This window comes from Papaver somniferum, chromosome 7, assembly GCF_003573695.1.
Source record: "Papaver somniferum cultivar HN1 chromosome 7, ASM357369v1, whole genome shotgun sequence".
In the NCBI taxonomy this organism is placed as follows: Eukaryota; Viridiplantae; Streptophyta; class Magnoliopsida; order Ranunculales; family Papaveraceae; genus Papaver; species Papaver somniferum.
The window spans coordinates 106963507-106975053 of record NC_039364.1 but is presented as its reverse complement, the minus strand read 5'-3'; the positions used below and the strand labels follow the sequence as shown (position 1 = coordinate 106975053).

At 35.6% G+C, this 11547-nt stretch overlaps 1 protein-coding gene across 1 annotated transcript; it reads left to right on the top strand.

Moving 5' to 3' along the window:
* Positions 1-509: 509 nt before the first annotated feature.
* LOC113298067 (peroxisome biogenesis protein 3-1-like) lies at positions 510-5760 on the top strand. The gene is made up of 7 exons (XM_026546724.1): positions 510-687; positions 869-1015; positions 1118-1317; positions 1471-1601; positions 3542-3669; positions 4605-4850; positions 5233-5760. The coding sequence occupies exons 1-7, from the start codon at positions 671-673 to the stop codon at positions 5480-5482; spliced, it is 1119 nt and encodes a 372-aa protein (XP_026402509.1). The 5' UTR covers positions 510-670; the 3' UTR covers positions 5483-5760.
* The last annotated feature ends 5787 nt before the right edge of the window (positions 5761-11547 follow it).

Sequence of the window (11547 nt, the reverse complement as noted above, 5' to 3'; positions counted from 1 at the left end):
AAAATTAAAAATTTATCAGTGTAATTTAAATATAAAATAATACTATCACTTACGATACGCGATGTTGGAAAGGAAAGGATATTGTATTTAATATCGTTCATTTGAAAATTTAAACTTAAAAAAAAAATTCAAAATAGTGGCCTGTCCGGCCTGATCTGGCCTGCCCGTATAAAAAGCGGGCTTTGGGCGGTCTTTGGGTAGCAAATTATCTACTTGTGCCCGGCCTTTCCGGCCTGAATTTGTTTACGGGCTCACAAATATTAAGCCTGGCCTGCCCGGCCTGTCTTAGTTTTTGGATCGGGCGGCCCGGCTTGCCCGAATTTACACCCCTAATGGCAATAAGGAAGGAAGAATACGCCGATTGTTCGTGAAGCTGAGAAAATACACGTTTTCAGTTCGGACTTTCGGTAAGACGGCCATATAATGCGTTTCTGACCGGCACGTAAAGTTTGCGAATCATTGGCGAATTGTTCGGTGACTTACTAATCTTTTTGGGTTTCTGTTTCTGTGTGTTACTTTGAGAAACACCACGGCACCGCTGAAAGAGAAAGAGAAAGAGAGGGTTCTGCTGTGTTTCTGATATACTCCATTCGTTCAATCATTCTGCCCAACTTAGTTCTTTGAAAATCGTAATTCTAACCACTCGATGGATATCTGTGTTTCTTAGCTCATGATGTTTTCCATAAGGTTAACTTCCTCCTCCCTCTCTTCTTGTTTTTCTCTTTTTTAATTAAAGCACCTGTATATCCCTACTGATATTCTTAGCTCTTACATAATCAATTTCATTCTTCTTCTGCTTAGGATTGTTTTTGATTTTTAGCTTTAAATTGTTCGTCTCTAAACTGTGCTTGTTTGGTTTCTGGAGAAGGCACAGGAGAAAAGTGATAGTGTCAGTGGGACTTTTAGGGAGTGGGTATACTCTCTATAAGCTTTATGGTGCTCACAAGCAGAGGCTGCTTGATCTGGAAAAAGAACTTGAAGTTGAAAGAGAAACCAATGAACTCATTAAGGCACAGTTAAGACCAAAAATCTCTACTTGTTTGGAATTCCACTATATATCCTCTCCTTACTGGAGCTTCGTTATTCTCATACGTTTATTTTCCCTCCTGTCTTGTAGATTGCAAGCACATTTTGAGAGTATCCAGAGAATAGCTGATTCAACGACATTACCCTATGCAATTCACTATTTGCAGAGTCGCATTTCACAAGATTTAGACCTTTCCAACTCGATGCAGAGGTTAATACAAGCAAAGAGTCAGCCCAGCTTACTCACCAAGGCAGAAAAGGTAGAGCTGTGGGAAAGACTAAAAATTCTCGGTAAGACTGCACACTCATTTTTGTTTATCTATTTTTGCATTCAAAAGGATAAGAAAAGGTAAATAATTTTTTGTTTTGTTGTAATGAAATAATCAGTTTGTATTTAGCTAAATTTGGGGTGGCTTCTTACATATTAATTTTTCCATCAATTAGGTTTTGTGAAATTGGTGTTGTCATTGTGGGCTATAACATTGCTGAGTTTATACATAAGAGTTCAAGTCAATATTTTAGGGAGACATCTCTACATTGATACAGCACGTAAGCAGGGAAGCTCTCTTGTTCTTGTAAGTGCTACTTTTGTACATTTCTGCTTCTCACAAAATCTATGTATGTTTAGTCAGTTCGCTTATATTATTTTCAGTTCCGATTTTTTTCTCTTTAAAAGGAACATGACATCGTTGGGCATCAATAGGGCTCACAAATGATTTCTTAACTGTAGTCTTTATTAATACTGCATATGGCATGTTGTGTTTATCCAGTAGAGAAGAATAATATTTCGTTACGTTTAGATCACATTGTAAAATGCATGGTTATGAATATTAGGGGAAACAATGAGCATTAATACTATAAAGTTGGATTAGTGGTTATTAGAAATGAGTTGACTTTGTAGATTGCTAAACATTACTTGCATAGTAAAAATTAAAAACCTATCTTACTTATTCGTGCCAATAGCCATGATAAGGATTGAGAGAACGAAGAGAGACAAAGAAGCTGTATTTATTTGTTACGCTCAACTAAGGTGATGAGAACAACCATAAGGAAGCAATGGCTGAATTCATTGTTTTTGTTTTAGCCTTTTAGGGTAACTTCTGTTGATGTTCCTAACACCTTACATTACTTACCATTCTACAGTCGAGCAGTTTAGACATACATAGATTTGCAAGGGGCACCAAATATAAGATCGCAACCAAGTGTATTAGGTTTACTGCAATCTTATTTAGTGTCTTTATGCTAATCAACATCTTTAAAAATTTAAGGAGTATAAATAGAGTTGCTAGTTGGGTATCTTACGAAGGATGGTTTGATGAATGAGACATATTGCCCGCCATGAAAAATATGCTACGCAGCAAAGTTACTCTTCTTTTAAGATGAAAGTGGACCATCAAACTAAAGTAACATTTTACACTATCTACGATGATACAAAGAAGGATCAGATGCCTAATCATGTGTGGAGATTCTCTTATGGCTAGTAACAGGTCGCTGTAAAATCATAGTTAAAATAAATAGTCTTAATAGTGGAGGTGAGGGAGTATAAGGTACACCTTTCAAAAGAGGTTTAAAGTTCAGAATTTCTTGACATTTATTAAAGAGTTGATTAGTCATTAGTGTCCGCTAGTTGATAGCGATATACCACTATCACAAATGGTGATATTTTTGTACTTATTGGCTGGTAAGTCAAGTGTCAGACTGTCAGTCCTCACTCACCCCTGATAGATGTCTTTGTTGTATTTCCATCTATTTAGTAATCGAAGAACAAGGAAATTAAAGCTAATTTAAAAATGGATAAGAATACTGCCAATTGACCATAGAAAACCTGATCAGAACCTGCCAAAGGTGATGAAGTTTTGGCATAGGCATTATAACTCAGCAAGCCATGTTGAATCATTACATACACCTCCCTTTGATGATCCTAGTCACCTTTGCACGTGCATGTATTCAGACGACTGGGAAGTAACTTTTCGTCCAGAATGTTCTTCTTCAGTCAGTGTATTTGCGCCAACTCGTGACGTTTTTACCAAGAAATCATTCATATACACTTTGTAGTTTTTGCAGATTCGATTTCTTGAAACAGACAATACAGGTGGACAGAAGGATTTGAGTTTTAATTCAAATATCATGAATAATGTACTGTATATTATTTTAGTAAGAACATTCATTCATCTGCTAGTCACAATATATCAAGTAGGAAAACGATAATCATGCGTAAGAAATTTTCACCAAGACATCAACATCGTTCAATACCTACGATGTTATGCATTATTATTCGTACTCCCGATGTTCTCTCTGTTTTATGCAAAATAATTGTGTACTGTACGCATTATGCATTACAAACACATACAATGTCAGGGGTGCTTGCACGTCTGCGTTCCAGCTCTTTAGACCAGATAGACAGCTATAATCCCTAGTACATTGAAATTGTTGGAAAAAAAAAAAACTGGAGGTACATTATGATGATGGATGTAAAATATTCTTTGATGGAGGTCTTGTGTGCCCTTGTTTACAGGAAGAAGCTGACCAATTCGACAAACATGGGGAACAGGAATTTCTAGCAACTGCAGATTATTTGTCTAGCTACGGGATGACACAATTGATCCCAAGTATGGAGATGGCAGTTACAGAAGTTCTCAAGGGGTGAGTGAATTTGTTAATGCAGTTTTCTCCTGCCGTAAGAAAAAAATTATTTCCCTAGGTATCATTGCATAGGTGCTCGAATATAGTTTCTGTGTCTGGTTATATGCCGTATCATTGTAGACTACTACGAATGAACAGCTCAAGCGTTAAAATGACACAAGAAGAAGCACTCCCTTACTTATGCAACACTAATTAGTATTACCAATCACAATTTCCTCAGAAGTTAAGTTACTTACTTCTATACATGGGTAACTTTTCAAGGGACTTAGAAGGTCAAGACTTTAGAGAAATTTAATAACATGACGTAACCCTTTTCTTATGTATTAGCCTAAGAAACAATTAAGGTTAATTTTGGCTTTGGGTCTCAGAAAGTGTTCAGATTTTTCTTTTGGGTCCCAATCATGGTTTGCACTGTCACTGCGTATCATTTCAACACCACTCTCGCAGATCAATGCCGAGCGGTCAATTCCAGTTTTGATCATCTTATATCTATGAATCTCCAAACAGTTAAGGGTGTCTGTGTTTTGTTATTACTTGAGCTTTAATCATGTCATTTTAGAAGTTGTCAGGCTTATGGATAAGACTAAAACCAGTGGAACTCAATCATAATATGAGTAGATTCATAATCCTGATCATCTAGCGGGTTTAATTGAAATCCACCATTCTTCTAAAGCAAGGAAGGACGGACTCATAGCCAGTGGAATCGAAACAAGTTCATGATCTATTAGATGAAGATCTAGCAGTATTACAGTCGACCAATTGGTATTATTTTGGTACTGACATATAAAACTTGTGTTGTTATTCTGCTGCTGCTACCTTGAGAATTCAGAAATGCTTAGATCAGCTGGATTCTCTGACTATGAGCTATAAGTTATAACCTTACTTCTGTAACCATTCTGTCTCCTTTCATTCATTTAAGATACATTTGTCTGCAGAAAGCATCTGAGTGATACTTTCAATGCTCCCGTACTACGCGAAACCATCATGCAGATACTGGACAGATTCGTGAGCATCGACGGCCCTCATCATTGGGTAACATACTTGGTGCCTGAAAATGCAGTAGCTTACAAACGTCTCACTGCTGCATCTTCCAGCGGTTTGGAAGCTGCTACTACTTCATTGCATCCAGATATCGATAAGCTTGACCAACTCATGGCAGAGGCAAGATTTGTCTTGTCAAGGTATGCTGGTTTACTCTATCTTGTTGTCCCTCTTACCTAATGATGTGATTCAAAACTTACCAGTAAAACCTGTAGAAGCAAAAGCCGTTTTGAAATTTCAACTCTGCCAGCCAGTAAAATAACAGTAAGCAAAAAGTAAAACCTTGTTTTGAAGATCTAGCAGATGGGTAGTGATAAAACATGTAAGTAAATACACTTGCAAAATGAAAAATCACCAAAGTTAAATTGATTGATTGGATGCCAGTCGTACTTCCTAATTGGTCGACTGTAATACTGCTAGATCTTCATGTAATAGATTTCCCAGAATTTTACTGCTTGATAGATCTATTCTAATCAAGGATGTGTTTGTCTTGTCTTCTGTTCTTGCTGCATTTCTGTACAGTGAGGATTTCGGGAGCGTAGTGGATATATCATTGAGATCTGTGGTGGATGCTTTAGTGGACGAGATGGGATTCGGTTCTTTGCTGCCTTCTGGGTTAGCTTTGGCAAAGGTATTGCCTGAGGTTTCAAAGATGAGCCTATTACTTCTTGAAGAGGCAGTTAGGAACAAATTTATTCAAGTTGTTCGGAACCTACCAGCTGTTCAGTTATTCTACACACATCTCTATGCAAATATGCCTATAGTGGCGTAAGAGTAAACAAGGCGGACTACTTTCACCAGAAAAGATTAGTACTAGACCCTTTAGTGGTGGTATTTGTGACGTTAGATTTATCCTGAGTTACGCCATTTTTTGATTGAAGAACTGGCAAATGCGCGAGGGGACTTGATTCATAGTTTGATTAAGGTGGCCATCACCCTGCAGACTTTCATTTCAATGTACAATATTAAAAAAAATAAGAGGAAAAAACATTTGCCATGGGTCTCAAAGATGTCAATTCCATTCGTTTGTGCTTTTTTCCTGAAAGGCTAGACAGCTTGTTTTTTGTTTCTTGTATTTTCGTCAGAAAGCAGTTTCAAATGAGCTCTTTACCCCATAATCTCATGCATTATTACTACTCGGTATCAATCTGACTAGAGTAGGGGAATTTACTTCAAGAGTGAGTAGTATGACGATCTAGGACAACACTTCAAGCATGGTTCAACCCAACTGATCACAAGATTTTATCTGGATTATGAACTTGAATTAAAAGTGAACCCTGATTTTGGGCATACCTAAATCTTTCTAGGCATACAAAACAATAGTCCCATCTTGGGTGACCTTATAAGGGGTACCTTATGGGTAGTTCAATTACCTATATACCCTTAATACAAAAATCTAAAATCAGTTTTCTAAAAAATCAAAATCAGTTTCCCTTAACATCTCTTCTTCCTCCTCTAGCCGAACTCTTCCCTCTCCTGCGAAAAAAAGTTCATCATCGTGATTAATTGTCGATTCGTAAAAATTTGATCGTAGGTTAAACTCAACCACATAATGACTCGTACAAAGAAAAGTAGGGATTAGGCAAACCAAATCGTCTTCTAATCCATCAATTGAAGAAGAAGAACCAATTGAAGATGAAGGTGTAGAAACTGAAAATCGACCACCAATTGAACCAGAAATTAAACCAACTGCATCTCCAACTCCGGAAATGAGGATAAGAAAGTAAGTTTTACAAACCCAATCTCCTATTTGATGTTTTTCATCGATTAAATGACGGTTACAGTGTTGGGTTCGGCTCAAAATTGAGTTGCGTTTTTAGCCGAACTGTTCTTCACAAAAGCTTCCTGTAAGTGTATATGAACAGTTCGGCATGAAATTTCATGAAATTTCAAGCCGAACCTAGTCACAGATAGAGATGCATAGGGGTTCGGCGTATTCGATAATCATAATATGTGCGAACCTAGCACATTTACGAGGTTCGGCTATTACGATATTCTCAATATGTGCCGAACCAATAACAATTTTTTACCCAAAAAATAACAAATTGATGTTCGGCTCATACGATTTTAGAAATATAAGCCGAACCAGTAATTATTTTTTTTCCGCGCTACTCAGGATGTTGTTCGGCTTACTATGAAACTTTCATATAAGCCGAACTAGTGTCTAGCAAAAGGGTTGGAATTGAAAATTATAGGTTCGGCGCATGCAGTAAACAGATTCAGTGAGCCGGACCGTTCATCAATTGGTAGATTCGGCTCATAGATGTGAGCCGAACCTCAACCTGTTTCGCCGAACCATGATCCAAAAAATCATCTAAACAACCTTTATAATTCTGAAAATTATCTTAATCACTAAACAAAATATTTAATCACTAATCAATATTACTAACACTAATACGTAAAGGACGGATTTGTCATTAAAAAAAAATTGGGTTAAGGGGTTATCTGATTTTGCTATTTCACAACCTTTTTTGTCTTTATTCAATATGCCTAGAAAGTTTTTGGTATGCCCAAAATCAGGATACTTTTTTGCTAACCTTCTTATTGGGCTGGACTATTATTTACTAAATTTCGTTATTCATCGTCTCTTGAAGTGGTTATACCAATTTTTTTGATTTTTTTTTTTGGATATATATTAAACAGGAACCAGGCAGTGCAAAATGGGGATATCTTTCCTGTTATACAGTCAGGAGGATGGAGATCCCAGGATTTTATATTAGATTTCCGAGCTAGTTTTAGCTAGAGCATTAGTTCCTCTATTAAGTTTACGAGAAACCTATTTACGAAGAGTCCTCGGCGGCAACGTTGATAAGTCGTATATACTTGACAAAAGAAAATTATGTCCATTTGATATTACACACTTCTTTATTGATAGCAGTCACTAACGTAAGATTGTCTGAGATGAAAATTGTACCCCCTTCGTTCTAGTTTAGATGTTTTCATATTTTCCCAAAAAAATACCAATAATACCCTGATATTTTGTTTTTGGAAATTTAAGTTTATTTTTAAATGTACTAATATCAATTAATGTTAGAAGAATTTTCTCAAGGGTATAGATGAGAAAGTTTCATATCATTTAAAGTGTAACGGAGGAGTATGAGGTATGTAGTCATGAGAACCATCCGATGGCTTGGATAAGGGCCCGAGTTTCTGCTTTTATTACTGAGTTTGCATTGGCTGTCGAACATCTGGCTGCTATGAAGTCTCTAGTTGGCATGCAGTAGATGATTTTACATCCTGCATTTGTGGATGCTTTTCCAAAAGATGCATCAACAAACATTAGTACATAATCTGGAAAATCATTCAAAATTGCAAGAATCGAAAGATACTTGTTATTACAGGCTACAGCAGAAAAAGAAGTATACGTAAGACTGCGATAAAGCTTCTGAGTTTGCTGCAAAGACTCTATTTGAGTTTTAAAGCTTCTGAGTTTGCTGCAAAGACTCTATTGAGTTTTAATACACCGTAAAACATTAAATAGTTTTGACTTAAGTTTCCAAAACTAGACTTACGTCTTAGCTTTCCATATTTGCCAAATAATAATGATGTAGAGTCTATGATATCCAAACAGATGAGGAGTAGGTTTAGTATGAAACCAATGTATGATCTATTTTCTAAGAAAACGAAAAGATGGAATAACAGATCGAACCTTGTGGAAAAATGGAAAACCAGACTCCTCTTGCAAAAAAAACAATGAAAAAACAGATGGTCAAATGTTTCAGCAGTTAGACCACGCAAGGGGCATAAGTCATCAAAAACAACAACAAAAAGAAATAAGTTGCACTTCAAAGGAAAAATATCCTGTAAACATTTCTTTATGGAAAAGTTTAAACTTTGGAAGGATATCCAATTGCCAAAGCCTTAGCCATTATCTTTGTTCCTGAACTGAAATATTAGATTGATCATGCAAGAAAGATTTAAAAGTAGACTTAGTAGAGAAATGTCTAGAATTAATCAAAGACCTTCTAATGGTATCCATTCCTGAAATAGGGATTCATATTTTATGAATTTTATCAATCTAATTAGGAGTAAAAAATTCATTCAAAGCATAATCTTTTCTTTTGTTATTATAAAGATTTATCAGTTGTGATACAAGAGTATAGTCTTGCAAATGATAATCAGAAGGTTTCTGTAAGAGGTCGTGTTCAGACTCTACCCATAAATCCTGCCAAATATGTATATCCTTTCCCCTATACACTAGCCAAACATGACTTTTTCTAACAATATCAAGACCCCTTCTCAATCCTTTTCAGATCCAAGTACCTTGTTTTTATAAAGAAGCATGCAAAGTGTTGGAGCATAGCTCGGTTGAACCCACCAAGCGTTGATATGTCAAGTTTGGTTGTCATATTTTAGTGAATCAAAACTCATTTAAAGAGTCGCTTGATTATTTACTAGAGTAAACTTCGTATAGGTTAGCTAGAAAGTTACTAGGATATGAGACTTATAAGTATTATGTGAAGACTTGAAGAATGTGAAAAAGTAAAGAGCTACAACGACGACATCATCCTTCCTCTTGAGGTTAGTAATATTTGACTTGAACTGTTTCATTCCTAACATATCTTTCAAGTCGTGCATATTGAAAACATAACTGCGAAGCTGTGAATGATTATACTCTAGTTAGACATAGTATTAAGGAATTACAATACGAAGTATAACGTCTATCTTTTGAACTTCGTATATAAGACATCGACATAATCGTATGAATGCTATTGTGATTATGTGTATGGGTATGGTTGAAGATTTCGTCCTAGGAAACAATGTTTTACATTCGTTTAAAGAAAAGTACAATTCATAAACTTGTTTTATGAATCGAAAGGGAAATCGCTGGGCTGATTGGTATTGTTATTCATTGCAAATCTTTGGATTACCAATATGTGTGTTTAGTATAACCGCTCATAACTTGTTTATGTATCTTGGTAAAACTATTCACAATGCCTGACTTTTGTATTGGTATGACTTTTATTAGTGAAACTGATCTTAAGTAATCACTTGAGATAGTATGATCGATATGTTGTAATTGGTATGGACAATTCTAGACATTGGGGAACCGATCCTAGTAAGAGGTGCAACCAATCACAAGTATGTGGAATTGATCCTTGTAAGAGGTACAACAAGTCTTAGTAATTGGTAACCGATCCTATGACTTGTGCAACCGATTACAAGTAAAATACCATAATAATGTGGTAACCGATCCTAGTACCTAGTCAACCAATTTTTGGAAAGCTAGTGTGACCGATCCTAGTACCCACATGGACGTAGAACCGAAGCCTTGAATTTTGGTAGAACCGTGAAACCCATTAATGGTGATTTGATAGGATAATCAATCACATAGTTCTTGGAAGTCAGATGAACCAATTCTAAACTCGTTTGGAAGTGTGGCAAATCGGTTTCAAGATTGTAAATATGAAAAAGGATTTACAAAGTAAAGATGTCGAAATACTTTGAACATGTGCAGTAATTCTTATCTTTTATTGTTCAAAGATATTCCTTAATAACTAAAGGAGAATCCTGGATCGAAATAAATTGAGAATATTTTAATTAAGGTTTTTAGTTTTATATGCTTTTAATTTCCAGCAATTAAATGCATATATTTAGAAAATAAAAATTGGTAATGTGCATTTACTAATTGGAGATTTTCTACTGAGATTTCGGTCAATATTTGGACAGTGCATTTCCAGAAATTATGAAAACCGAATTTGTAAATATATTGCATATCTTGAGAATATTTTCGGTTTTGGAAATTTCTTGGTGTCCAAACTTCCTTGGTCTATAAATATTGAAGTTTGCATTTCGAGCAAACTAATCCTCAGAGCCAACAAAACTACCTAGTTGTGTTGTTACTGGTGGAGCCGTCTACTCGGAGAGGAAAGTACCCTAATTAGGAGAAATTTCTTACGAACGCTCGTTTTAAAGACTTCTTTGGGATTGGGAAGCTCTACGAGTACCGTTGGTGGGAAATTAGATAATTGCAGTTTATTATTAGTTTTTGATTTATTTGATTGACTAACGGTTGTTGAACTTTGATTGCATCTAGTTTTTTTATGCTTGAGAATCTTCTCTTCTGATATAAGATTCACTCAAACTAGATCGAAGTATCGACGGGGATCTTTAGAACTGTTTGTAGATCTAAAGACGTCTTGTGATAATCCATCGTTAACAGACTCCGTTCTGTGTGTGATTGATCACAAGAGATTCAAGTTGTTTGTGTGTAGGTTTTTATTGAAGATCTAAGAAGATTTAAAGACAAATAAGATTTCTTATTTGAGTTCATAATCTTTGATGTGCACAAAACTTGATCGGCTGGGGATCCAACTATAATCGGATTATCTTTGTGATAACCTTGATTGATTAGTTGAGTAGATCGGCATCAATACGATTCTTTGTGATTAAGAGTATTGATTGCATAGTCTAAACAATTACTTTGGTAGTTGTTGAATAGATAGATCTAAGAACCTGACAAAGGAGTTTATTGGGATAAACGGAAGAGCCTTTTGTCAAACTCATATCACTTGTTTGAAAAGAGTTGTTACCGAACAGATTTGTTGATTCCTTTGTTGTTTGGAATACGAACCAAAATAATTGTTCCAAGTGTGCGACTTATTACAAGTTGGAGGCGCAGGGATACTGAGGGAACTAGGTGAACTATATATAGGTTTAGTTGCTTGGTCTCAACTATACGACGTTTTTTTTTTGCTTAATAATAATTGTATTGATTTCAACAAGAGTTTAAAAAAAAGATTGATCACAAATAAAAATACTCAAAAATAGAAGCTAATAATCAAGCTTCTTTACAAGAATTAACTAAACCTGTAATAAGTAATATTAGGATTCTCC

What these genes read in the sequence shown, in the direction of transcription:
- LOC113298067 (XM_026546724.1), top strand. An exon ending in GGAAAGACTAAAAATTCTCG is followed by an intron (nt 1,318 to 1,470) that starts GTAAGACTGCAC and finishes TCCATCAATTAG; the next exon opens with GTTTTGTGAAATTGGTGTTG. An exon ending in AGGGAAGCTCTCTTGTTCTT is followed by an intron (nt 1,602 to 3,541) that starts GTAAGTGCTACT and finishes CCTTGTTTACAG; the next exon opens with GAAGAAGCTGACCAATTCGA.